The 27,117-nt window shown below is 40.7% G+C and overlaps 2 protein-coding genes across 2 annotated transcripts in view; one reads left to right on the top strand and one right to left on the bottom strand.

Moving 5' to 3' along the window:
* The window catches only part of cyfip1 (cytoplasmic FMR1 interacting protein 1), a 63,936-nt gene that overhangs the window by 33,494 nt on the left and 3,325 nt on the right, over positions 1–27,117 (top strand). The window contains exons 18-29 of the mRNA XM_088913032.1: positions 1,546–1,642; positions 2,898–2,974; positions 3,577–3,685; positions 4,707–4,826; positions 5,325–5,524; positions 6,860–6,947; positions 16,292–16,435; positions 17,458–17,548; positions 20,827–20,957; positions 25,300–25,372; positions 25,684–25,778; positions 26,677–26,915. Of these exons, the coding sequence (XP_088769158.1) occupies positions 1,546–1,642; positions 2,898–2,974; positions 3,577–3,685; positions 4,707–4,826; positions 5,325–5,524; positions 6,860–6,947; positions 16,292–16,435; positions 17,458–17,548; positions 20,827–20,957; positions 25,300–25,372; positions 25,684–25,778; positions 26,677–26,915 (1,464 nt within the window). The remainder of the gene's footprint in view (positions 1–1,545; positions 1,643–2,897; positions 2,975–3,576; positions 3,686–4,706; positions 4,827–5,324; positions 5,525–6,859; positions 6,948–16,291; positions 16,436–17,457; positions 17,549–20,826; positions 20,958–25,299; positions 25,373–25,683; positions 25,779–26,676; positions 26,916–27,117) is intronic.
* Positions 9,190–14,544, bottom strand: fndc9 (fibronectin type III domain containing 9). The gene is made up of 2 exons (XM_088913035.1): positions 14,013–14,544; positions 9,190–10,982 (listed from the first exon to the last, which is right to left on the bottom strand). The coding sequence occupies exon 2, from the start codon at positions 10,893–10,895 to the stop codon at positions 10,251–10,253; it is 645 nt and encodes a 214-aa protein (XP_088769161.1). The 5' UTR covers positions 10,896–10,982; positions 14,013–14,544; the 3' UTR covers positions 9,190–10,250.

Here is a 27,117-nt window from a genome sequence, read left to right as displayed (position 1 = left end):
AGGAGCAGTGGAGACTTAGAGCCATCAGCATCCTGCACTTAGAATCCCTGGAGTGGGTTAAAAAGGTTGTGTTAAATTAATGTTTGCAGTGTCTGGATAGACTGTGCGAGAAGCAGAAAAAAAAGTCAAAAGTACATCATAAAAGCTATCATTAGGGCTCCTTGGCAGCTTCTTTGATTGTTTTTTGTTCAGCATGTTACTCTTGTGTACCTTTCAGTGTAATGCTTTCATCATGAGCCCCTAATAGTAAATGAAAAAGACTTCTCAGTGTTTTATCTTGAAAGTCACTGTGAAATCAGCGTGGAGGTTAGAAGGGTGGGTAGTGTAGGAGTATGGTGTGATGAGGTCGCCTGCAGAACCTCAGTTCACAGTGCCTGTCTAGCTGTGTCCATCAGCACGGATGATAGCTGGTTCTGTGATTCAAGCTCTGCACAGAAACTGTTCACTTTGAAAGACTGTGTGGTAACATTACAAAGCTTCAGTTGCTCTAATCCCAGTCTACCGGGATTGGTGACTTGAATATTTGCTTAGGATTCTAGTCATGTGTCTACTAAATAAGACTTCCAGATAATATTTTTTTCTAACCTGCAAAAAATAGCATACAGCATATTTAAGTTTATAATGCGGTAATGTGTTAGTAGCATGTAAATGGCATTTATTGGTGCGGTTATGGGTAAACTGCATGTTTTCCCCCCCAGTTTATTTAGTACTAAATCATTTGAGGGAGGGATGGAGTCATTTGCGGGTTGAATTGAAAGAACGTTTAGTGATTGAAGAGAGAAACAAATGAATCATTGGAGAAAGAACAACTTTGTACTTGGCTGAGGGAGAAGGGGAATAAAAAGCTGAGATATAGAAAACAAAGCAATTTGTTGTTTCTGATTCCCGGAAAATAATACATTTGCAGTAATTTCCATAATTCAGAACAATCATCAGTAGTAGTGTGAAATGTCTTCAGATGAAGTAGGTTATCTTAAGGCATTGAAGAAGTTGGTTGACTGTTAAGTCTGTGAATGCTTTCCAGATAATAGCAACAAAACAAAATTGATTTTTTCAATACAAATATCGTCTTGAACCGCACAAGAACTATTTTCATTATTTTCAGCTGAAATTGATCAGTCTTGTCATTTCAACGGTGTTCTGTGTGGGGGGAAAAAGCCTTCAATTGACAAGGGAATTTTAAAAAAGACTGTTTTGCACAACCTTCCTGTGTGTTCTCACTTTTAGTTGCTGTCGTTTAATTTGAGCAGTTTTTCTATTGACGGCATTTTTCTTTTTTTAAAAACAAAATCATTTACCCATTCAAACATACAAAGACTGCAGTCTGTATCTGTATCTGCCATACAAATATTGGGTGGAACCACTGTAAAAAGGTACTAAAGAAAAGTCTGGAAATTTCAGGACAACCATTTTAGTTTCTTGTCACTTGAACAGACGTGTGTTCATTTACGGTGTACTTACAGTGACTCTGATAAGTATTTGTATACCTGGGTGAGAAATGATCAGAGTCTCGTATATTGTAATGGTTGTATTGCCTTCCCACAGGTATGTTCTTTATCCCCTGGACCTGTACAATGACAGTGCCCACTATGCCCTGACCAAGTTCAAGAAGCAATTCCTGTACGATGAGATTGAGGCTGAGGTACTGTTTTAATTCACACTTCAGTTTTCTTTGCCTTGCGAATCAAATTCGATGTTGTGAAACATAGGAGACACTGTGGATTGTGGAAGTGTAGAAATCATTATTCCAAACCTGGCTGAAATGCTTTTTAAACAGGCCAATATGTCAGAAATGACTATTGTACGTGACACCTCAGCAGTAACTGAAAGGCAGGATAACGTCAGAAATAGCCACTGGACCATAAGTGGAAATACTTTTTTATGATACCAATACATTGGATATGGTCACTCATAAACACCCCTTCATGGTGATAACAGAGTGAAAACACTCTGTAACACTGCTGGAATTCAGGAAACTGCAGGAAATACACTTTGCGTCTTCTCCCAGTGTTCTCTGGAAATGGCCTTTCTCATCACAAATTAGAACTCATTTCAACCCTTCATGGAACTGCCCAGTGCCTCCCTGAATCCGTAAATCTTTTATGGTGCTGCCTGGTTCTGGCTAAGCTATTTTTCCCCTGTCACTACAACTACAAAAAGGAAAGGATATGATTGAACAAATCATAAATATTTAGGGCTTTTTTATCTTTAACTCTTGGATGAAAAAGATGTAGTACACAGCATATTGAAAGCTTGCAGTGCATGTTGTGCCCAAAGCCTGAAAGCTAGAAGGTGCTTTATGTCGTACATAACCAGTGCTGTAGTGCACATTGGATGCTTTTGTTTGGAGTTTAATTTGAAACTAATGCCAATATTACAGCTATGCACCATAATGCTCAGTCCCTCACTACTTTTGAGATTATATGGTGCTCGCTGTATGTAGTTATTGACTTGATAATTAGCTTGTTGCACTAGTTAATTAGGGGGACTGAGCAGTTTGGATTTCTGGGGCTACTTCATTCAGCCACTGAGGAGTAAAGGAGGAAAGTAATCAGGCTCTGCAGGTGGGAGAATGGAGTTTGGGTGCAGAAGAGGCAAAGGCAAAATCTGTACCAGTGCACAGTAACTTGTTAGGACACAGTTCAAAGACACAACAGCGGGATCTGGAGCAATTATTTCCCACATATTTTCTTAGAAAGGACATGACCCACATGTCACAATGTCACCAAACTAACTTTATTCAGGGATTTATGTATTCCTTATTGTAATGTTTTCTGTTTTTAATACAATTTTGAAGGGGCTTTCTAGAAGGAGTTCAGCTGAAGAAAAATATTGTAACAAAGGATTATAAAGAAACGATAGTCTGTGTCACTAAGGGATATGTTTTTTTTTGTTAGGTAAACCTGTGTTTTGACCAATTTGTTTATAAGCTTGCGGACCAGATATTTGCCTACTACAAGATTCTGGCTGGAAGGTAAGTAAAATGCACTGGGAAAGGTGCTTTCTGATATCTGTAAATATAATAGGTGTTACACTAGAGATCAACATGAGGAAACAGGTAGAGAGTAAGAAATTGGATTTTTACTCCTCTTTCATTGTGAAATTCTCTGCCTCCCATTACATTGCATAAGAAAACAATTCCATCCTCATGAAAACAGTTGTACATATGCCTTGCATATAGATGTATAAGGAATTTGCAGGTTTACTCCAGCAGATAAAACTACCATTGCTGCAATTAAAAAAAAAACAGCAATCTTACTGCATTAGTTTGGCAAAATAAGTATTTCTATATTTGACAATGAAAATGGGTATTTATCAACCTTCAATTGATATGAAGAGTAGAAACAACACCATTAGCATCATATGCTGACATATGTTAAGTTTCATATATTTCTACTCTCATTAAGGAGTTTGGACCAGGTAGTACATCCTCTTCAGCTTTGTAGAGTCTGTTGCCTTTGTTTGATTATTCCCTTTTTGTATAGGTTTAAAGGTGAACAATTTATTCATTTTTTTTAGCTCCTCTGATGTCCATTAGTTTTCATAACATGCATCTCCACTGACTTCTGTTGACAGCCTGCTCTTAGACAAACGCCTGCGAGCAGAGTGCAAGAATCAAGGAGCTAACATCCCCTGGCCAGCTTCCAACAGATACGAGACCTTGCTGAAGCAGAAGCACGTTCAGGTAAGGAAACCTCTTGCTTCGCTGACTTGTAATGTTGTAGAATTCTGTACATGGGTATTGTTTCAGTCTCGCCCGGTGTGACCCACGCTGTTCATAGTTGGGCAGTCGCTTTGTTGCTGTTGCAGTAGAGTGTGGGCAGCAAATCGGCCTCTGCTCTGCTCTGAGCTGTGGTCGGACTCTAAGGACTTGATCCTGCCGCTTTCCAGATATATAACTGACCTTGAACACCTCGGAATATGTAGCTGTAGGAGGATGATCCAGTAGTTGTCAGTGTGTGTTGTGCTGACTCTGTGGACTGCGTTTATTATTCAGGCTTGTATAAAAAATGGAAATGCTCAGTACCTAGCAGGTGCCAAAAGGAGAGAAATGGAGAGACCCTGCTGAGTTTATGAAAGCGTACAGAGCTGGAGGCCTCTTCACTGAGATATCAGACGGTCAGACAGCTCTGCTGCAGTGTTCTGCTTTTCATCTTGTTTTACTTCTTCAAACTGATGTGATTCCATAAAATTTCTTATTACTCTAAGGCCCGCAGAGAGTTCTGTGACTCCTCGGGTGGAACAACTTTCTCTGTAATGTTTGTCAAGTGAAATCTGTCACACGCACACAGTTTTAAAGCTACATTATCCTAAACCTATAGAACCTTAGTCAGTTATTGTCTAAAGTTATGCAGATGTATTGTATGTGTTTAGCCATATGTAATGAAATAGGTTTTAAACTTCACGCTAAGCCTAATCAGCATGTGAGACCCAACACTCTTAGGTGCAGAACTTCCTTTGCATAGATATTTTATTTTGCGCGTTTCTTTTTTCTTTTTTCTTGGACACCTCTGCTGTCTTTGTAAGTGTGTTTAAGGACAAGATTTGTCAAAATACTGAAGGATGTTGGAGTCAGTCTGTAATCATAAGATTCTGTTGTATGTATGGTGGGCGGGGGGGTGGGGGTGGCAATGCCAGGATTTCAAACCAAAAAGTAAAACACGTTTTCTTTTCTTTCTTTTTTTTACCTCGTGTGATCAATCCAGCTCCTGGGCAGATCCATAGACCTGAACCGCCTGATCACTCAGCGCGTCTCTGCCGCCATGTACAAGTCCCTTGAGCTGGCCATCAGCCGCTTCGAGAGCGAGGATCTCACCTCTATCATGGTAGGCCTGTCTGTTGTGCACGTGATGAATTATAACGGGCTCTACAAGGTTCTGTTCCTTCTCTAGGAATCGCTGGCATTTTGTGATTAAACACACAGGCCTTCCCTGCTGTGATTTAGCGTTGAATCACATGAAGGTCCTGCTTGGAGCATTTGTAAGAGTAATAAATCAGACTTAAGAACAAAAAATAAAAACCCCATGGTGAATGTGTGTAATATTATAGTCATTGAGTATTTTTTTACTGCCGTTTAATGATTGATGGTAATTGATTGCAAGGTGGGTTTCTGGTCAGAGCGTTAGTCTTTTGTATTCAGGGGCCTCATTTAATACTGCTTCTTAAGAACATCCTGGTTCGCATCAACATGACCATTTTTGTTCAATAGAAAATGGCAGTGTTGTAGTGACACTCATTTCTAAATTAAGCAGGTGGTCTGATCTGGATCTGAGAGTTGTATAGCGCATGGTGAAAGTTGACCAGTGATTGATACACTTTTTCAGGAGCTGGATGGGCTGCTGGAAATCAATCGGATGACGCACAAGTTGCTCAGTAAGTTCCTGACTCTGGACAGCCTGGATGCCATGTTCAGAGAGGCCAACCACAACGTGTCTGCGCCTTACGGCAGAATCACCCTTCATGTCTTCTGGGAGCTCAACTATGATTTCCTTCCCAACTACTGCTACAATGGATCCACCAACAGGTAAGTTAGCCTGTACTTCTCCACATTCATGAAGGCCAGTTCATACTCCAAATAGGCACATTTTTGGTCATATCGGGACACTAATTGTGTTTGACACCTGAAGAAGGCTTCACAGCCGAAACATTGTTTTCTCTCTTCTCTTTTCAGCATGGAATAAACCTGTTACTTGTTCCTAAATGTGTTATTACTTGGACAATTTCATTATTTTCTGTTTCTATGAAAAACAAAAAGTTAGATATTGCTTGTGATTGCAATTTCCCTGACCATTTTCAAAATGGAGCCACCTTTTGCTCAGACTGCATCCTTTCCAGCTGGGCTGCATTACTTGCAGTAATTGAAAAGTAATATTAAATATAATGTTACATGCAGTATATATTAATAAATGCCATTATATATATTTTTTATAATTATAAATAATAAAGCAACTTCTTCATACGTTGAGAAGAGAAATGAGGGTCCAAATACAAAACATTTAAAATGATTTTCCTTCTGCAGGATTTGTTGATTTAAATGTGAACAAATACTTGGCCAAAGTACTGATTCAGGCAGTGATTGACATTTACAGAGGATATGTGCTTCTCAAGATAAATGTATCCTGGTTTTGCAGCCATCTTGTGGCTCAGGCTGGAGGATTGGTCCCATGATGGATCTGCCTCTCTATCTGTGTTTGAAAGTGTTGTTATAGGGTGATGTCAACCATGTGGTCACCGCAGTCCTGATCTATCAGCCTTGCATCTCTTAGAGCCAGTGAGCTCTTTCCTCGCCCTGGTTATCCCCTCTCTCTGAGAAGAGTGCACTGTTCTCTTGCTGTTGGAACAGCACTCTGCTGCTGTGGCCATAAATCTTTGCAGCCCAGGTGTGCTCTTATGTGGATGTTGTACTAACCGAGATTTTAATCCTTTCGGATTTTTGTGGGGGGGGGTGGGGGGGAAATGCTCATATTAGAATTTCAGTGTCTCCTTGGTTTCTGCAGATCGCCTCAATCCCTGCTTACTATAATAATATTTTTCTGTTATCCAAAACAAAGTGATTTAAAAGAATAATTGAAGTGCTTCACTTGCAAAGCCATGAAGACCTAGGGGTTTCAGATTTGCACAGCTGTGTGAGTGAACTTCAAAGTTCCTCTTGGCAAGACAGAGCTCACTCTCACTGCGGTAAGCTTGATCTTCTAAAGAAGTTGTTCATTTCTAAACAAATGCCTTGGCTTACCTTTTGATTTTTGACCAAAGCCCTTGTTTTCAGCTTTTCAAACCAGAATGTAAGCATGAGGTTTGCATCGTTGTCATGCTTCCAGGGTGGTGTTTCAGATATTGGAATTGCTGTGTTTTTCCGCAGGTATGTGCGCACTGTTCTGCCCTTCTCCCAGGAGTTCCAGAGGGACAAACCACCCAATGCGCAGCCACAGTACTTGTATGGCTCAAAGGTCAGTGGCTCATCAGTGCTTGCTTGTGAAGTCGCGTGCTCATCACAGGTGGCCCTCAAAGGTAGCCTCGACCTCTGAGAAAAGTGTGAAGGCCAAACACTAAATTCACCATTTCTTAAATGTGATCTCTAGGATTATCGGTTTGTTAAATAATAGTATAGGATAAGGGTGAAATCCACGTCAGTTCTGCTTATGAAAGGGGTGCGCGTATAACATTCTGTTCTCTGTGGTTCTAACTCTTGTTTTCAAATTCATTTTTGATTAGTTTAATTCAGTTTAAAACTGTGACATATTGGTGATGTTCGTGGCATTTATCTCTTTAGCTGGCATTGATTAGATAAACGGGTTAACGAGCAGCTGTGGAAATATGGCAGGGAGGGAAAAAAGATCTTTTTCTCTGCACATTGTATTATCTTCATGGTGTTGTACGTGCACAGAGTACAGATTGGCTTGTTAAGTGCCCAGTGTGTGTCGGAGCCCTCTATTTTTGTCTGTCTTGGTGTGAGAGTAAAAAAAATGAAAAAGTGGGGGAGGAAAAAAAGTAATGAATTTTAATGTTGGTGTTTCAATCTGAGGGACTGTTTTGAATGCATTTTCAGAACTGTTAACTACTGGGACCTTAAAATTATGAATGTGATGTGAAGGCTTTTGCTCAGAGGCAGTTTTTGTGTATGTTGGGCTTTGTGTAAAGGCATCTTAACGTCTGCCATGTCGTATTTGATCTTATGTGTTAAGCACTTGTCCGTACTGCTGTTGGTATGGTCTTGAAGGGTGACTGCAGAATTTGGGACAGCTGTGTCCTGAGGCCCCAGTCACCCATGATTAATGAATTACCTGTCATGTAAGTCTGTCCACCTCAGAGAATAGTTTCCCTGTCAAGTGCACTAGCTCTTTTTGAAGTCTCCATAAACGGTCACCGATGATTTAGAAGTATTGGGGGAAAAACGCCAATTAATGAGACACCAACTCATTAAAAGAAACTAAAAAATGAAATGAGAGGGGTTTTTGAGTGAATATCAGCATGAAAGCTATACATGCCTTATGTTTTAGTTTTGAAAGGTTATGATTTGTTGCCAAGGTACAGAAAACATGAGGATGTAACAGCATCAGACATTTTTTGACAGCTTCTTTGAACTTCATGGAGTAGTTTTTAAGTTCCCCCAGAAAGGTCTTAAAATAATTTCAAAGTACTGTTGGAACTTACTGGAGCCCCTCTGATGCTTAAAATAATGCTAATCTTAGCCTTAGCCCTAACGTAACTCCTAACCTAAAACCCCAAGCCCTACCCTTAGGCTTCACCCTGATGTCAGGGAAGGAAAGACCTTTTCGGATCACTTTTTTCATTCTTTTACATGAATTGCTGCAAGTGTGACATTGACTGCCATACTGACTCATTTTGGTTTCAGTTCTTCAGGGTTGGAAAATGCAGTGCGTTAAGTGTTTTCAGGCGTCTTAACAGTGCAGTGTTTTTTTTTCCTCCTTTGCTTTAAGTGTTCTTTCTGAAACAGGATTTTATAGAGCCATCATACTTTCATTTCCAGTTATCAAAAACTGTCTCCTCTTGAAGAGACTGCATTATTTTAAAATATTGATCGGTAACTTGATTTGTAGCAATCACGGACAGGTACTGCACATATCCTGAAATACTTTCCATCATTCATTTGCACTACCGTTTAGCAAGGAATAGGATAGTAAGAAGAGTAAAATAGAAAGGACGTTTCTGGATTCTTTATTTTCCTGATGCTTCAAAAAAAAGCACAATTGTGTTTCATATAGAATTGCATCATAATATCATTTGGCTTTTGTATTGTTAAACTTCAAATTGGCAGCCCAGTGGTTGTCAGTTATTAGGGTGGTGTAGGGTTGACGAGGCTGAACAGACCTTGCCAGGGGCTGCTTGTTATTCTATTCAAGTGACAGAAAGCTACTGACTGCTAACATCTGACATCCCACTCCCTCTTCTGTGGAACAGCTTTGTACGATGGCTGTCTCGGGCCACCTCGTGAGTCGGTCAGACAGCAGTATTGAAAGCTCTTGTTTTATTGACTTGGTTTCTTTGGGCATACTTCTTTGTGATTAATTGGCAACCGCAAATGTGTCTGAGAAAATATTAAACTACTGTACACACTTGAAAGAATCAAGGGCAGATGTTGAAAACATTTCTTATTCCCAAATAAGTTTGTAAGCAGATTTGTTTGGCTTTTTTCAGGGCCAAAAATTCCCCAGAAATGAACAGGTAGCATTTTTCATTGAATGATCGTTTAATATGTATAAAAGCAAACTTGCAAGCTTTTAGCATTACATCTCACAGGATAGGCTTTCAAATACGGCAAGTGTGGCTTCAATTATTGCAGAAAAATTCCAGAACATTTGACAGCTTGTGGAATTGGGTTAATTACCTACCCCCCCCCCCCCCCCCCTTCCAGAAAGGCTAGAAAGAGGATTTCTTCACAAAGAAAAAGAAAACCAAAAGACCATTAATGTGTTTTGCCACACTAGTTATTAAAATTAATGTGTGTTTCCATTGATTGAGATACTGGTCAAGTGTAGTTTTTAAGACCTTGAGTTTTGCTTTGTTATATTTGTTGTTTGTCTAAGTGAACACAGGCTTAATGTGTATAGTTAATAATATTAGGCCTGAATTCCTAAATAGGTATTCTTTGTATTGTTACTATTAAAGCTTGTGAACATTTCAGTGATTTTTTTCCTGTAATTACAGATTGTATCATACAATAAGCCAGATTCCTGAGAAAGTAAAAGGCATTTTGAAGTCAGGTTTAGTCTGAACAAAAAGCCACACTCTGTAATGAAACATTTTTTCAAATTGCCAAATAAAACAGTTCAGTTCCCCAAAATGTTTGTAATGGGACACTTGACAAAACAAGTTGGCACAGTTAAGAATGTTAAGCACGTTCTGCGATACAGAAGCACAACCACACATTTTGCAAACAGTGAGGAAGAAGACAAAGTCTTTTGTTTGAAGATAGGGATTTTCCAGACCCGATGTTTTCAAGGACCTAATAAAAGAAAAGCGTTTTCCATGGATGCAGATAAACTTTTTTCAACTTTTCAAAAGATCATTTTTGACCACTGCACTTTTTTTTAAAACGACATATTCTTCCATTGGCATGAAGGCAGGTAGTTGGTGCGATGGCATTCGAATATTTAGTAACACCAGACAGCAAGACACCTACAAATAGTCGCACACAGAAGAAGGTTTGTTTCTCTCCATTGTTGGTTGAAGAGACAGAGTAGCAGCTGAGGCGAGGAGGAAATAAGCCGGCTTTGGACAGAACTAGATATTCACGGCCTTTGCGATGGGATATCTGTGCCTTGGCTCGCCAGGGGCACCAGCTCGTGATCTTGGCCGCTGATCGCAGGGGGCCCTGCTGAAGCGAAAGGGTTTTCTATGATGGTAGCCAGCTGAGCATCATCACCGTTGCGGCCATGCAGCCTGGACTGGTCTTCCTCAGCCTCATCGGCAGGCTGGGGCAGGCCTGGGTGGGCACAGCTCCGTTCGGGGTGGTCCTGACGCTTGCGACACCAGGTGTGCAGGCAGCCGTACAGGAGGATGCCGGCGATGATGAGCAGGAGGATGCTGCTGGCCAGCCAGATCCCCATGGCCAGCTCCTTCCTCCCACTGCCCGCCGCCGTGCTGTCCTGCCCCAGCGTGTTGAAGATCCGGCACTGGTCGCTGGAGGGGTTGGCGGACTGGCAGGTCACACACAGGATGTAGGTGGTCTGCGGGCTCAGGTTGCCCAAGCTCGTGGAGGTCTGGCCAGCCGGGACTCGGTCCTCCTTCAGGAAGTTCTTTTTGGAGTAGCCCGTAAGGAGGCTGTTCCAGTTGGGGTGGTACATGACGCTGTAGAAGCTGTCTATGCAGCTTGGGAAGGCTGGCCAGGTCACTGTGGCCGAGGTGGATGTGATGTTTTGAATTGCGATTCCCATCTTTCCCTGCTTTGTCAGCGTAGGTCTTGAAGGTTAAGTTTAAAAAAGTCTTCCGTTGCCAAGGGATTCAGTGCTTTTACCCATTTTCTGTAAATAACAATAAGCATTAGGACTGGAAGCAAGAAAGGGGTTTGCCTAAAGGTTTGATTTTAAACTAATGTCCCCCCCCCAGTTGTGTCTGTATATAACACCAACAATAAGTGTGTATAACACCTTGTTTGAAATATTATTGCTTGTTACACTATTTAAGGTTCTTTCATAAAGGGCATTTCAACAGCTCTGTTATTGACATAACCCTTTTGGAAAGATGAGAGCAGGCAGGTTATCTGAATGAAAAGGAATTTAAATCTGTTAATAGCTAAATACCTCTTAGTGGCAGTCTGGTAAACCATCTGTGTGAGAGGCATTTGTTGGACATAATGTCATCAAGGTTTTTTTTTTAATGCAGAGAAACTTAAAATTATTTTAATTCATTGTAAACAATTTAAACCCTGATAAAAAAATGCTGTGCCTGAAATAGGCCTAACATTGATCTGTAGCGCCCTTTGTTCGTGTTCCTTTTATCCTGAGTGCAGCTGTAGGTGATTGTTCTCTTTCCTGTCACAGTGAATACCTGTTGTCTTTGAGGTGCCTTCAACTCCTGTAGGTTCCCCACTCATTACTCCAAGAGCCTTTTCAACTCTGTAAAAGCCTGGTTTTCCATTTGCAGGCTACCTGCAATTTGTCAAGGCTGCAGCATTGTCTGCACCATTTCTTTTACCATAAATGCTGCCATGTTTTGATGTGGCATTGATTTAATCTAATTTTTAAATCCTTTCACAAATCACTCATTTTTTGTCCAGTATGTCAGTTCTTTCTCTTGCTTCTTGTGTCACAGAAGCGTTTTAGGAAAAACATAATGATATGGACTGATTGTACCTTTCTGTCCATTCTACAATAATACTGCAGCATGCTGAGAGATGTTTTATGTAAAGATGCATCACATGCTCAGTGAAAGACTTTCAGTTCAATGATAAAATGGTTTCCTAACAGGACATTGAAATCCACACATAAGGCTGTATAAATCATTTCACCAAGTGCCACCAACTAGTTAGTGGGGTGGGGATGTGTTGGCCAGGGATTCCTGAACTTTCCAGACCTTGCAGCTGCGGGGAGCCCTTTGCTGAGGACAGGAACTGAAACAAAAGGGGGATGCAAGGCTTTTTAAACCACCTACACGCTGATGGAGATCACTTTGCACTCGCGTGTCCTTTACCGTTCTTGGAGGAATGCGAACCCCTCTCCCGTACTAACAGCAAGGTCAGTCACAAGAACTCTCCAGGATCATTGTCTGTTCCAGAGGATTTATGCTCAGAAACCTGACCTCAATTTTGAAGAGTTCAGGTTTTCTCACTTGACCTCTTTCATTGTCAACACTGCTAATTTCTCAAACCTCCTCAAGAGTGTTAACATTTGGTGGTGGGGAAATTTAGGTGGCAGTCTGTTGATAGGAGAGTCGCTTTCATTTGCAGACTAGTGGAATTTTTGTGCTTTTTATCGTGTGAGATTTCCTTTCCAGGAGCCAGTATTAGCTATTTGTTTAAAACTGTTTCTACTTGAACGACAGTTGACATTCTTGCACTTTAATTTATGACTGTATTAGGTAACATTTTCATGTAAAAACTAGTGTTCTACAGTGCCTTAATGTATTCAGACCCTCCCCATGGTGTTGCATTTTGAAAAATTAAAGGGGGAGGAATGCACATTTTTAAACTTGTTTTACTAAAAAATTGACCGCTCCAACAGAAGTCTTGGTAAGTTCAAATACAAGCCAGCAAAAACTAAAAGTGAAAGCCCTAAAGGAAAATTATTGCATAAGTATTCAGACCTGTGCAATCAATATTTGACCGCAATTACAGCAGCAAGTCTTTTTGCATTGGGTTTTACCAACTTTGTACTCCATCTTGGTGCAGTTTTAGCTCATTCTTCTTGGCAGAGTTGCTCCAGCTCTCTCAGGTTCCTTGGTGATCACTTGTGAGAACAGTGTTAAACTCTTTCCACAGAGTCTCAGTGGGACCCAGGTCAGGACTTTGATTAGGCTATTTAAATACATTTGCTTTTGGATTCGTAAGCCACTCCAATGTAGCTTTAGCCTTGTGCTTTGTCCTGTCAAGAGGTGAGTTTCAGCTTTTATGTATATTATGCAAATAGGAGTATTATGTATATACCTGGAGCAGCCAGTTGTTTGATTTCAGAATTTACTTATGATATTGCTTATTAATATACTACATTAATATGGGTGATTAAAATACTAATCAATCAGACATTTGTAGAGTTTTCTTTAGTTCTTAAAATTATTTTTCTGGATAATTAGTCATATTCCTGTAATTCATGTAATCTAGTTACTAGTTTTCCATAGCTCTAACACTCAGTACTAAAAATGCCTTTAAAATGTCATTTATATTAAACTGTGTCACTAATGTCACTTTTTTTACAGTTTATTTTATATTCAATTGAAATTCAGCCATTCTATCATTTAGATTTTTAGGTTTTTGTTTTGGTGCAATCTGTTATTTTTCAGATCCAAATTCCCTGATTTAAGTGTAAACAAAAAAAAAAGCTTAAGACTATCAATATGGTGTGTTAAAATGGCTTTCAAGCTGTTTAGAATGTATTTTCCATTATTTAAATCTTAAAATGTATTTTAAAAGAAGGTTCTGAATAACTGGAGATGTTTTACAGCAGGAAACAGTAACCCTTGTAATGAACGAGTTGGAGTCGGAAAGGAGCTACGCTCCATTTTTCAACTAGACGAAAACTGTTTTTTGTTCAAAAATTTTCTTGTCCCTAAGCCCCCTTTTAGCTTAATTATTTTGAAGGAAATCCTTCAAAGCAGCCAAAAAGAACCATATTCATTAAAAAAAATCCAGTCTTATAAAGACTTTTTTTCCCCCCGATTTTACATTTGCTTTTTAACAGTGAGCCGTCTGATACAAGGTGTGTATTTACAGCATTTTCTCCTCTCAGCGAGTCTGGCTGACAGTGTGGGCTTCTGCCGGTTTTCTAAGTTTTACTGAAGAGACCTGCATCTGTAGTTAAAATCATGCCCGGAGGGAATTGTAAAGCGTGTAGACTTACGTGCTGTCACAGAGGGGAAAGGAGGCAAGCTGGTTAACACAAGAAGCCGAGCGTCTTCAGCAGAGAGGTCGTCCTGATGCTGCCTACTGCTGCTTTCAAGGAGTTCATTTGCTGAGTTGATTTTTCTTCACGGCCAGCAGCTGCCAGTCACTTCCCCACTCGGTGCCTCTGTTAGAGAGGGATCCCGCCTGTCGTCTTTGCTCCCACCTTTCCAGTGCCTGAAAGGGGGGCTGGCAGCCTGAACGGTCTTTTGTCCCCTCGTGTCGCGGCGCTCCGTCGCTCTGTCGCTCTGTAGCATCTGCCTTCGGGAGCAGCAGCGCCTGCAAGCTCCTGTGGCGTCCTGCCTCGTTGCTCGGCAAAGATGAAAGGCCAGCAATAAAGGAGAAGCGGCGGCGCTGGCGGGAGCTCGCGGAGACGGCCGAGAGCGCTCCCGCTTGCTTTTGTTCTACGGTACGAGCCCGTCTGTCTCGCACGGTGAAGGACCCGGCCCGCCGAGAGCATGAAAACCAGGCGCTCGCAGCCCCTTCTCTTCAGCTGTGACGAGCACAGGCAGACAAGTGTCCTCCTCCATGAGCCTGAGCCCGCAGAGTGGTTGTGGAGGAGTTTGTTCCTTATGTCCATGAACACTGGAATTCTTATTCGCCCTGATCTCCCGGGACATGCACAGTACAACAGGCAGCACCACGCAGTGCAGGCAGTGCATTACAAACATAAGAAATAGTCACAGCAGGAACAATGAAGATGTTGTGGGGCATCGATTCTGAGGCATTGCAGTTAGCTGTTGAGGATGCACACTGCAGTAGGGTAGCAGCTGTTCTTGAGTCTAGTGGTCCGTGCTTTTAACAGTGTGGTACTGCTTTGCCAGAGCACAGGGGGAAGAACAATTTGTAGTTGGGATGGTTGGGATCCTGAGGATAAAGGGACCGGTTTTTTTTTTTTGCTCTTGTCATCTTTACAAACTCTCCTTTCTGAATAGGTCTCATTTCACTCGGCTTTAAAGGAAAGATTTGAGTTTCACAGTGTCTGTTTCATGACCAGAAACGTTGCTGGTCTGCGATTTTGCAAAGAAATTCTATTGCCACTAATGCAATGACTTCAATTCTGGTTATGCGTTTTAAATGTTTTCATCTAATTGGGAAATCCAGTTTATTGTTGTACCTAGATAAATATCCATTACTGTCTCTTAACAATGACTTGTGCACGTCCTCTATGTGTGAGTGCACTTTTGTGGAAAAAAGTTTCAAATGGCTGCAGTACCCTGTACATTTGTCATCAGAAAGTTGACCTAAAACAACCTTTATTAATGTGGATAATGTCAGGTAGTACCACCATTGCAGATGTCCCTGTAGACACAAACAGCTTTACCTTTGTACTGAACAGAGGTACTGTAGCTTTTGACCATAAAGCTTAAAAAAATTAAAGCAAATACAAAGTATGTAACCAAAACCAAAGAAACAAGAATTACTGTGGTAAAAATTAAACAAAGGAGCAGAGTGGAGAAATATTACTTGAAGAAAGAAGTTGTAGCAAATGCTACAACTACTGTAAATGTTGTAGAAAAGCATGGCAATACATAGTAAGCAGACTATCTTGTCACAACAAAATGTATTTATGCTTCTTTAAATCGCACAGCTTTGTGACATTTGCTAGATCACAGAGTTTAAGAAGGGCTAACTAAGGTACAGTTCCATAAAAAAGACTTTGCCCCCCTTTCAGGTTTTCTGAATTGTGTGTTTTTGCCACTGAATGTTATCAGAGCTTTATGTGGGTCTTTGTGATATATAAAGGGAGTCCGAGTACAAGTTTGAGTTTAAATATAATATTGTTTGGTGCTTGTTTAATGTATTTCACAAACTGTCACCCAGTGTCCCTGTGTGAAAAGGCTATGATGGATGATACCCCAGTACATGGAACTTGTTACCCCCAGAGACTGGGATAGACATAATACGATTATGATATTAACCTGCTATGCTTAAGATGTGCTATGAAACTGATAGGTTCCAAATTAGTTATTTGGAAAGTCAAATGGTATATAGTAGCTATTACAGTATATAAATGTTAATTTGTTGTGTTGCTTGATGAAAAGAGTTTTCTTGAGCTGCAAATCACTACAAATTGCTGAAAGAGAAGATTGTGTTTTTTCTAAAAACTCTTGAGTGTACTCTTTATGAAGAAATGCTATTGCCTCCTTTTGGGATTAAATAAAGTTTGGTGTTTACCAAGGCCAAGTGCTTTATATAAACGCGTTGGATGAACACTTTTTTTTTTATTTTGCACAGGCGCTGAATCTGGCATACAGCAGTATCTTTGGATTCTACAGGAACTTTGTGGGGCCTCCTCATTTCAAGGCTATCTGCAGGCTCCTGGGTTACCAAGGTATTGCCGTGGTGATGGAGGAGCTGCTGAAGGTGGTCAAGAGTCTTGTAAGTGGAAATAACTGTCAACACCTTTCTTTTGTCAGCCAGAAATGTGGGTGTTGCTGAGGAAAAATCTTGAATTTAGAGCCCATTGATTTGCCGTTATAGCTGCATCCTACTAAAGAGAAATGTCCAGCTCTTGGTTTAGTGTGAGTACCTGCAGTAGCAGATGAAGCAGAACATTAGTTTGAAGTACTGCTGTACTGTGTGATGTCAGTTTAATCCTTTTGCCACTTGCTTCTTTGGCTCCAGTTATAATGCTGCTGGAGAAGCCTTAGAAAATATCTGAAACACTTGACATTTAAAAGAAAGACCTCAAAGAAATCTGTTTTTTAGTAATGAATTCAAAGAAAGAATTAATCAAAGAACTTGATTTGACGCATCATGGTAGATTTAAATTTTAAATGTATAAAAGTTTTAATTTCCTCTAAAAATCAAATTTTTTATGTTTTCATTATTGTAGTGTCCCTGTAACATTTTCATCGTATAGTGTGAAGTACAGATACCGTCTTAGCTTGTAGTCACACTATATACTGATATAGCTCTAGTATCAGTCTTTATTCTTTGTGTTTATATTACTTTTTGAAGAATTTGACAATGGCAATTTTGTGTCCTCTGGGGCTGTTCAATTCTTACGATTTGCTGTAAAACTGAAATTTTATTGAATGCAGCAACCTTTGGGTTTCACAGAAAAGTCAACATGAAAATGATTGTCCTTGTTTTGTGATTACATAATTCTATAATGATCTCTGGTCAAAGAGCCATGTGTGTGAATGTTAAGTTTAGATACGTAAACCTTGTTACTCATATCTTTATATAAGTACTCAGTCTGACAGAATCTACAGTTTCGGGGGAAATATCTCAGTTGCCTTAATCATGGCTCTTGAACGAAGTATCAGGACGCTCACAGCTCGTATTTAGTGCAGCAGCAGACAAAACCAGTGTGTTTGCTGTGCTCTGAAGCAGCGATTCCACACGATTGAAATTGAACCATGTCCGTTTACCAGTTGCTCTTCTCTCCCTCACAGCTACAGGGAACCATCCTGCAGTACGTGAAGACCCTGATGGAAGTCATGCCTAAGATCTGCCGCCTCCCACGCCACGAGTATGGCTCCCCAGGTCAGTCGGTGTTCGCACCACGCCGGGCAGTGTCGGCGCACACTGTAGGGAGCCAGGTCTGCTGCGTGCAGCCGGGAGGTCAATGGCATTGATGTGTAGCGCCACACGTTCATTCATAGCTTCTCTACTGCTTCTTCACCATAGTAGTTATCACTCCTTTTTTTTCAGTGTTCTGACTTAAACGGATTTTCCTTCTGGCTGCGAACTTTAAAAAAAACTTCTGTTACATGTGGCTGCATTGCATCTACCAACTGCTCTGTATGGTGTGTGTGAGGTGGGTGGCAACACAGGGCTGAGTGGGAATCTGGATTATCAGCAAGATCTCTACCTGATGTCGAGTATTTGCCCAAAGGTGGTTGCTACTCCTAATCTGTTCGACAAGGTTGTCTTTCATACATTTGGAAAAGGGTGTGTGTGTGTGTGTGTGTGTGTGTGTGTGTGTGTGTGTGTGTCCATGAAAACGTTTTCACATCTATTAAAGGGGGAGACCCAAGGCAATGCCATGGAGAGCCAGCAAAGGTCCCTCTTAACCTGATGTACATCTTAACTACAATTGTTAATTTCTAACAAAAAGCTTAGATGTTTTAAAGGAGAGACTTTCCAATCTGTTTCACATGCTTTTGTAGGTACATTTTTAAATCATACTGCGCCATCTTATATTTCTTTGTTACTATGCTCATCCATGTTTCCATTCTTTGCAAATTTAGTGCATTAGCAAACGGCACAAGTAAGCTATCAAACTGTTTTTATAAAATCATTACCGGCTTCTATGGTTTGAGCTTAATATAGCATTGTTCTGACGTCACAGCTTTTGTAGCAGGAGTAGAAAACAGGCTTTGGCACACAGCCCATGTCTGGACATTTGCACAGCCTGGTGACTGCAAATTGACTGCCAGGTTCTTTTTCATCAGTCAGCAACTGCACATTCACCTTTATACTTTTAAAAGTAAGATTTTAAAATGGAAAATGAAAACTTTAGACCGTGGAGTGCAGCAATAAAATATTTAAAATATTGATGCACAATTGCAGTATCTACAATAGGAATTAACAATAATTGAGGATTCATTCACACACATCTTTTAGATTTTCTCACTAGATCCCTTCTCATTTCATTAATTATTAAGGCTCATTGTAATGGAACCTAAAAACATAACTTGTTCGACTATACCAATTTGTTTTCATTTTCTAAATCTGTAACTGGCCTTTTTATTCTCTGAATTTAAAGTCACAAACTACTGATCATTTGGCTCACAGCTACAAGCCGGTACCTGTAGAGGGAAAACAAGTAACGTCCACTGCTGTCAAGGACTGCACTGCTCAGGACTCGGACCAGCCTATTGGCACATGAGCAAAGTCCACTGCTGTGTGTGGAATCACAGTCACAGCCGCTTTTAAATAAAAAGCTGAACAAATTACTTTGTTATTGCAAAGTAATAAAAGCAAGATGAAGAAATGAAATGCAGTGTGTAAATTTCAGATCGCTACATGGGGGTTTTTTGGCCAGCGGTGTGGTCCAAACTTGAGCTCATGATGTGGATTAGAGCATTCATCCTGTGCCTGGGCCCAGCACCTCTATTGGGCTCCTCTGGAGTCCCAGGTGCTTCATTTTTAAATGAAACATGTAGTTTTCTCTACAAGCCCAGGCCTCTCAGGCTTGTGTGTAGGTTCGGTGGCAGCTGTTATTTCCATACGCTATTAACAACCTACTTGACTGTTCCATCTCTATTAAAGGCTGAGGATCTTTAGTAACCAAATACTGCCTGTGTATGTCATGTGCACTTCGCTTTGGAGTGTGGCTCTTGTTAACTGGATTGCAGCTCTGTAGAGTGACAGGCATGCAAGCACATTACTCCCCTGATTGCAGGCGCTCCTGATAAGTGGGAAGGGGGGAGAGAAGAAAGGTTCTGTCAACAGTATGTGCATATTATAAAATGGATCAGCTGAGCCTGAAAGTATTTTGGTCAGAAGGCAAGAATGGTGTTAAAATTTTTCTTGTAATTGCTTTGAACGCTTGAATGACTGCGGTCTTAGTGACAGATCTTTTTCTGAGACTGGATGTGAATAGCAAGTCGCACTGCGAGTCTCAGAGATCCCTCTAAGGTACTTCTCTGATAACTGCTCAAATTGAAAGTAGTTTCTGTTCTGTGGGGCTGGGCTGCTGCAGCTACAGCTCATTGCACACATTTGTGAGTTTAGCCTATCTGTATTGCTGTTGATCTCTGCTATTTGGATTCGTTTCCTACCTCCAAGTGTTGGGTTTTAATACAACTGGCTATTTTTTCTAAAACATGCTGTCACATACCTTGAGAAATCAAAAAATCATGAGAAGATGCTGGTGGTATTTTCTGCTTTCTGTGTATTGTCATTTTATTTAAAATTAGTAAAATAAAGTTGCTGCTATCTCTATTCTAACTGACAAGTTTGTGGAGTTAGATATTTAGCAGTCATTACATTGCATCCTGTGACTGCAGCAATGTTAACCATTGCACCACAGTGCCACCTGAATGTAAAATCCAAGGTGGACAAGTACACTATACGAAAGATAACGGCAGGGGAGCATGTTAGGGTGAATTTTGGATTAAAGCGAAAAAAATTCTGATTTAACATAAAAGGCTAAATGAAATTGTCAGCTATTGTCAGTTCTATGTAGAATGAAAGAAGTGTCAGTCCTTGAAAGATGAATGAGTAAACCCACTGATAATGGTTGCATTGATTAAATTTAACAGCCTAATGTAACACATCTTTCACTGAACTTTAAGTGAGATTAGTCTGTTTTCCTGAGAAGCACTCATCCTATTTTTTTCAGTTTTTATACACTCCTGCAACTTGTAACCGCACTCGTTTTCTGATTTTGTTAGTTTTTGTCTTTTCGGGCAAAGCAAAACAGGATTATATTACGTTGTTCCAGATGAGAATTTTATTGCTGAATTGTTTGTGATGCCACTGGATGAAGTAACCCCTTGAGTTACTCAATAGCCATAGACATCACTTGCTAACAACCCCTACCTCATGTCTGTAAATTGTAGTAATTGATTGACTCATTGAGATGATAGGTGCCACAGTTGGGTGGTGATAAGTGGATTTTGAAGAGGCTGCATTGGGAATGAAGGACTGAAATACAGGTTAGAAAATTAGTTAAAAACCCTGGACCTTAGCAATCAAGTTACTTTTTTTGTTACTGAGAACTGCTAAGTACTTATGATTAACTCAAGCACTCATAAGGCTAAAGAGTCTGTGTATCTGCTTTCTGGTCACCCTCCTCTCCTGTTCTTTCCCAGGCATCCTGGAGTTCTTCCATCACCAGCTGAAAGACATAGTGGAGTATGCTGAGCTGAAGACTGTGTGTTTCCAGAACCTCCGAGAAGTGGGCAACGCTGTCCTCTTCTGTCTCCTCATCGAACAGAGCCTGGTACAGCTTCTTTGTTGCTCTTCTTCCAAATGGGAACTGTGCTCTGAAACCATCCCCCCCCAGAAACCTCTTCTAATATTCTCCCATGACTAACTGCATCACTGGTTCACATGGAGGTGAAATTTGATTTTTCCTCACCTTCAGTCCTGAAATCCACAGCAGTTTGGATCCAGTAATGGTGACCACTATATGTGCTGGTTTTGTGGGCATTTCTGGTCCGGGATGTCTCTGTTCAAAGCACCAACACTTGAAAAGCTGAATAGGGAGAAGGTGTTTTCATTGGTCCTATTGAGCCAGTAATGAGTTGAGTTAGGTGAAGAGCTGACTTGGAATGAAAAATCTTCAGACGCACATCTAATTATTTTTGGTAATATACTGAAAATTAAGCAGCACTCATACTGTACCTATTGTGTTAAAATATATTATAAATGTAAATGATGCATTCCCCCCCAAATATATTATATGAATTATAGATTTCCATCTATATTACCATATTTACAGTAGTCCTCAAGGTGAAGAGATTGTGTAGTAAGAATTTAACATTCTTAATATGTTGCAACAACTTTAAAATGCACCTAATCTTTTATTTTTAGTGCCCATTAGTATATAAATACCATATGAAATCGAGCACACATTCAGTATTTGTGTTACAACAGACCTGTTCACACGTTTTGTTTTTCTTTGATTGTCAACTCTAGTGACCACGTTGGGTTATGTTGACATTTTTCCTTGGCCCTGGCGTGTTTCTTGGCATATAAATGCCGCATTGCCCGGGCCTTCCTCCTGAACAGCTCACCTGCTCCCCGACAAGGGCGCATTGTTATTTTATCATCCAGGCAGTCATGCCTGCCAAATGCTGGTTGCCAGGGCAACACACCCATCTCTTTTTCTTTTGCAGCATTTTCATTTTTATAGCTGGGGCTGTTGAATTAGCGCCAGTTTATTGCCTTTTTTATGACAGTTTTACACAAAAGCTCCAGCCTGAAAATTGTGTAATTAATCACACACTCTTGTTTTTTTTTTCCCTCTGGTTTGTAAGATTGCTCTGATTTCAGTTTCCTGTGGTGTTGTCCTTGATGCTCTGTGCCTCAATTATGTTTTTAAGACCCTCTTGTAAATCAGGTTTCAGGATTTATGCCTCTGCCTTACCGGACCCATTCTGTGCTCCACCAAACCCAGTGTCTCCCCACTTTTTCAGTGCTTCTGCACAGCCCTGTAATGTACGAGCTCACAGGGAGACCTAATGAGGTGAAAAGGCCCAGACAAGCTTTCCTACCTGATTAACAGCAAATGATGGATTAAGGACCCTATAGTCCTGACTGCCTTGAGGGTGGGTAGTGCTGTGTAAGATGTGAGGTTGGAGTGCCTTCTGCATACAGCCCTGCATTTTCTTGGGTTTCCTCTTGTCTTCCAGAGATATAGCGATAGATTTTGGCTATACTAAGTTGCATGTGGAATTAACATTATACGGAGTCGTTTCACATTCACATTATTGGGAGATTACTCTGCAGTCACTACAATTTCTGTAGTTTTGCTCTTCGTCAATTTGGGGAATTGTTTTATAAGGAATATAACATGTATTAGGCTATGGCCAATTCAGCTGAATGCCCGATTTTAATTAAATAGCTCTCCTTTGTTTATCATGACCTATTCTTCCGCTAATCTGTTATAAACATATCTGGTAATTTTTCCATTTGCTTATTTGTCTCTTTTCTTTGGCATAAAAACCTTTACAGCTTTAAATACAGGGAGTTATTTTGGAAGGTGTATAAATAAGACAACGTGTTTGTTGAAAATGATCACTGTTTAGTACAACAGCTGTCGGGTAGCATCGAAACATCCTCCAATCTTTTTAGATTGGGATCTGGTCTGAATAAAAAACATGCCATCACAGTCACCCTGAATCCAGATTCGAAGGTGTTTGTATATTTGTTTCTCTCTTAGACTTGATGCAAAAAATGACATTGAAAGTGTTAGAATTTAAAGAATCCTGATCTAAAATATTCTGGCATAGTGATTGCATAATCTATAAAAAAAACTCTCTACGTCCAAGATTATATAGGGCATCTGTAATATTGAAGGATACCTTCTCTCATACTTTTCTGTACATTTGAGTGTACATATCGAGTATGTAACTGTACATATACAAGGTTGTTAGGATATATATGTTTGAATGGGTCTTCCTATGGTGAAGCAGAATTCACTAAGCGCCGAGTTGCTCACCCACTAATAGGGAATGTGAGTTGGGATTAGACCAGCGCGAGACAGGTTAGTTTAACTCTCCCTGTGCTCCTGCAGTAGTAATCCTGCTCAGTTCAGTGCTTAGCTGAGGAGCCTGTGCTGTGAAGAGACTGGCTGTGGGTTTATGACTGAGCACTATTCAGAGGATTATGTCAGAATCCTCCCTGAAAGTTTGTAATTTTAAAGAGGTGTTAGCTATTCTCACCTCCCTCCGATTAATGCACCTGAATGAGTTACGAAATCATGGGTTGATTTTAATTTATTGATAACTTGACAGTTTTATGAGTTTTCATTATAAAGGTAATACATACAGTGTAATCCTTCGGAAGCGCGGGCCTCATGTGTAAGTGGGTGATTAACATCTGGGAAAACTTGAAACAAGAAATGAAGGTTACAAATAGAATTCATTTTTAGAGCTGTTTTTTAGGACAGAGCTGCCCAGGTTGAGAGAGAAATGCATGAAACATTGTCCTGCTTTTCTGATTTGGTTTTAGTTGTAAAACCCTCTTTGACGTCTTTCCCAGTGACCAGTGACTCATTGTACATGGTGGTTTGCCTTGTTCCTCGTGACTCAGCCAGCCGACTGATCACAGGCGGGAAATGAGCTGTGTCCACCTGGACAGTGCGTCATTCTCCACTATGACCACTGCAAGCAGTGCCAAGAACAACCTCACAGGGCACATGTCCTTGTAACAGTCCGAGCTGAGGAGCTTAGGTTGGCTGTCCTCCTCTCTAATGTGCTTGCCTAACTTCTGGGAAAAACAAAAGAGAAAATCCTGTCTCCTTGACATCTCACACTGCATCTTCTCAATTTTATCTCACACTATAAAAGCAAGACAAGTTCATCTGACTCTGGTTTTGGCTTCAAAGGAAGTGTGCTGACTACTCATCTTAAGAAGCAGAGCTGCACTTTCGTTTCCCACCTTTCTGCAGAAACACTTCCCGTGTTTCTCCTCCTTATACCTTAAGGATCAGTAAATTGGTTTTAACTTTGTTTTTGACTGATGTGAAAACCTGTGTCCTTTGCAGTACTATTTAATTCTCTAGAAGGGGAGACAGCACTAGAAAACTGTAAGGATTAAGATGTGGAGAAGGTAAATTAAGGGGTTCTCTGAAATGTGCTCTGGAATCAACAGTATTTATGTTCAGATTTAGTGAACGTAGTTTAAATATTTTTTTGCAGCAGTAAATGAACAGGTTCTGCCAAGTAACCAGTTGGAATTGCTTTGTGACACTTCTTCTGGAAACATTTTAATTTGAAGTGCATCAGTGCCATCTTCTGTTGGTAAGGGATTGCACAACTATTCCTGTCGGTTCCTTATCGTAATTATGGTGAAATAGGGTCTCTATTTCCTGTTCTCTGTTATCAGGAAAGGAGTTCAGCCTCAGGCTTTTCTTTGTCAATTTGATGACAGATTGCGTTTTCACTTAGGGTAGAAACTAATTGAGGTCTGGCTCTTGAAGTGGTGTGTTTCATTGAGGGCAATTTGCGACAGCAGATCTGAAAGCAATCGTATTATACTGGGATAAGGTTATGCATCATCTACTCTATAGTTTCATTCCATTCTTTCTTTACAGCACTTCCTTGCATTTGTATAGTACTTTTCATCACGGAGAATCCCGAAGTGCTTTCTGGATAGGAAGGGGATCACTTCAGCATCCTCCAGGGGAGACATCAGCGGCACCGTTACAAAGCTGAACGGGCAGAGTGGGGGAAAAACATCACCATATGAATTAAATAGGACTTTTGGAGAGGCCCGATTGTGGAATTTAGCCTGGAGAGATTAACTCCTACTTATAAACAGTGCCACAGAATCTTTAGTGGCTAAGGTTTGCCTTTCATCCAAAGGATGACACCACCTATGACACACAGTATTGTCACCACAGTGGTGTACTGGTTTAGAAATTGTATTCTTACACCGCTGCCAGTTTAAAAATGATTAGCAGACTTGAAACTTGCAATCGTGGTTCTGGAGAGCTCCCTTGCTGTGGACAGTCCATTGCATTGCTGGACATGTTACTCTGTGAACTGTCCCAGCTCTGTGGTGGAGGAGTGCCAGTTTCCTGCACAGGCTCCTCACTTCCTTTCCTCTCTTCTCAGTCTCAGGAAGAAGTGTGTGACCTGCTGCATGCTGCTCCGTTCCAGAACATCCTTCCCAGGGTCCATGTGAAAGGTGACTCACGCCTGCGGCCTGCATTAATCGCAACCGATATTAACAGCCACTGGCCTATAAAGCCTCAGTAAATTAAATTCTCTTATTCTGTAAAGGAAAAAAGCTTCTGTTTTCAGACCTACCTACTGTATTAAAAAAATGTTTGTCCTTGTATACATAAAATGCAGCATGTTGATGTGGGAGCTAAGAATAATTGTAATTATACAGGTATAAATGTATATGTAGTATTTTATATATTGTTGGTTCCCCTTGCTGACGGTGCAGTAAGGACAGTGTTTGTTGCTTTTACGGACTTCTTTTTCTTTTTATAGAGGGTGAACGCCTGGATGCCAAGATGAAACGTCTGGAAACAAAATACACAGCGTTGCATCTTGTTCCGCTGATAGAACGTTTGGGAACCCCACAGGTAGGTTGGAGTTCATATTGAAGCATTTCTGCATTTTTCTTTAAAGTAAAAAAAAAAAAAATCATAGTTTGCATATTAAATTTGTTGGCCCTTTTAATGTTAAATACAGAATACCTGACACGAGTCGCTCTCACTTGTCAGGGTACAAAATGTTGGTTTTGCCTCGGTGGCCTTAGTATTTGTATGTAGTGTTTCCTGCAGTTAGAGTCTCTTTCCTTTTATCACGGCTTTCAAAAGGCTCTGTTGACCAGGGTGTTGCAGTTAGAGACATCTTTTCTTAGCTCTTAAGCTTTTTGATCAGTGAAAGTATTTGTTTAGAGTACAGGTTATTGCTCTGACTTCACTTGTTCAAGCACAGCATATGTCTTTATCTATCTGTGACTGGGATGCTCCAGTACCTGCAATACTGGGGCATTATTGAGTGATCTGACACTTTTTTCCAGTCAGTAATCTTTGGCATGTTGTTAGGCACTGTGGAGCAACTCGGAGAGATGAGTTTATCAGAAGAGTAAATCACATTCTTTACTGTGTGGTACAGGACTAATAGCCTTTAAGCTGTGTTAATTAAAAAGTGGCAGTTCTGAGCTTTACTGGTATAAAAGAAAATGTTTTTAAAATACACTCCCAGCTTCAGATATTGGGTATGTTTCAAATCTTATTTTGGCCTTATGTTTTTCACATTCATCTAAGTTTTTGGGCTGATTTGGTTCTGCAAATACAGTCTTAGTATTAATACAGGCATCGGTATTGCCCCTGTGCTTCAACATGGCTAGATCTTTACCACAATGGTAATTTAAATGTTTTCGTCTTGGCTAAATTAGAGGAAAAACGAACAAAAAATGTTAAACTTATAAAACTGTGATTCGTGCTGTAACGACCCATTTCCTCCTCCGTCCAGCAAATCGCCATCGCCAGGGAAGGAGACCTGCTGACCAAGGAGAGGCTGTGCTGCGGCTTGTCCATGTTCGAGGTTATCCTGACCCGTGTTCGCAGCTTCCTGGATGACCTCATCTGGCGCGGGCCCCTGCCCAGCAACGGCGTGATGCACGTGGACGAGTGTGTGGAGTTCCACCGGCTCTGGAGCGCCATGCAGTTCGTGTACTGCATCCCCGTGGGCGCCCACGAGTTCACCGTCGAGTGAGTTACTCTCAGCTGTTACCTGAGGCTGCTCTCCAGCCATTGTGGCACATTAGAAATCCCTCTTATTAAATTGGAACTCATTGTGCAAGCATGAAGGATTGTGCTTTTCAAGAATCCTCACTGTTCTGTTGAGTTGAAGTCCTTCAGTCGAGCTGCTCCGTGATGTGCAAGACCATCCACTTGCGGCGGCTCTGAAAGC

This window comes from Atractosteus spatula, chromosome 4, assembly GCF_055471065.1.
Source record: "Atractosteus spatula isolate fAtrSpa1 chromosome 4, fAtrSpa1.hap1, whole genome shotgun sequence".
Taxonomy (NCBI): Eukaryota; Metazoa; Chordata; class Actinopteri; order Semionotiformes; family Lepisosteidae; genus Atractosteus; species Atractosteus spatula.
This window is presented reverse-complemented; position numbering and strand designations above follow the sequence as displayed.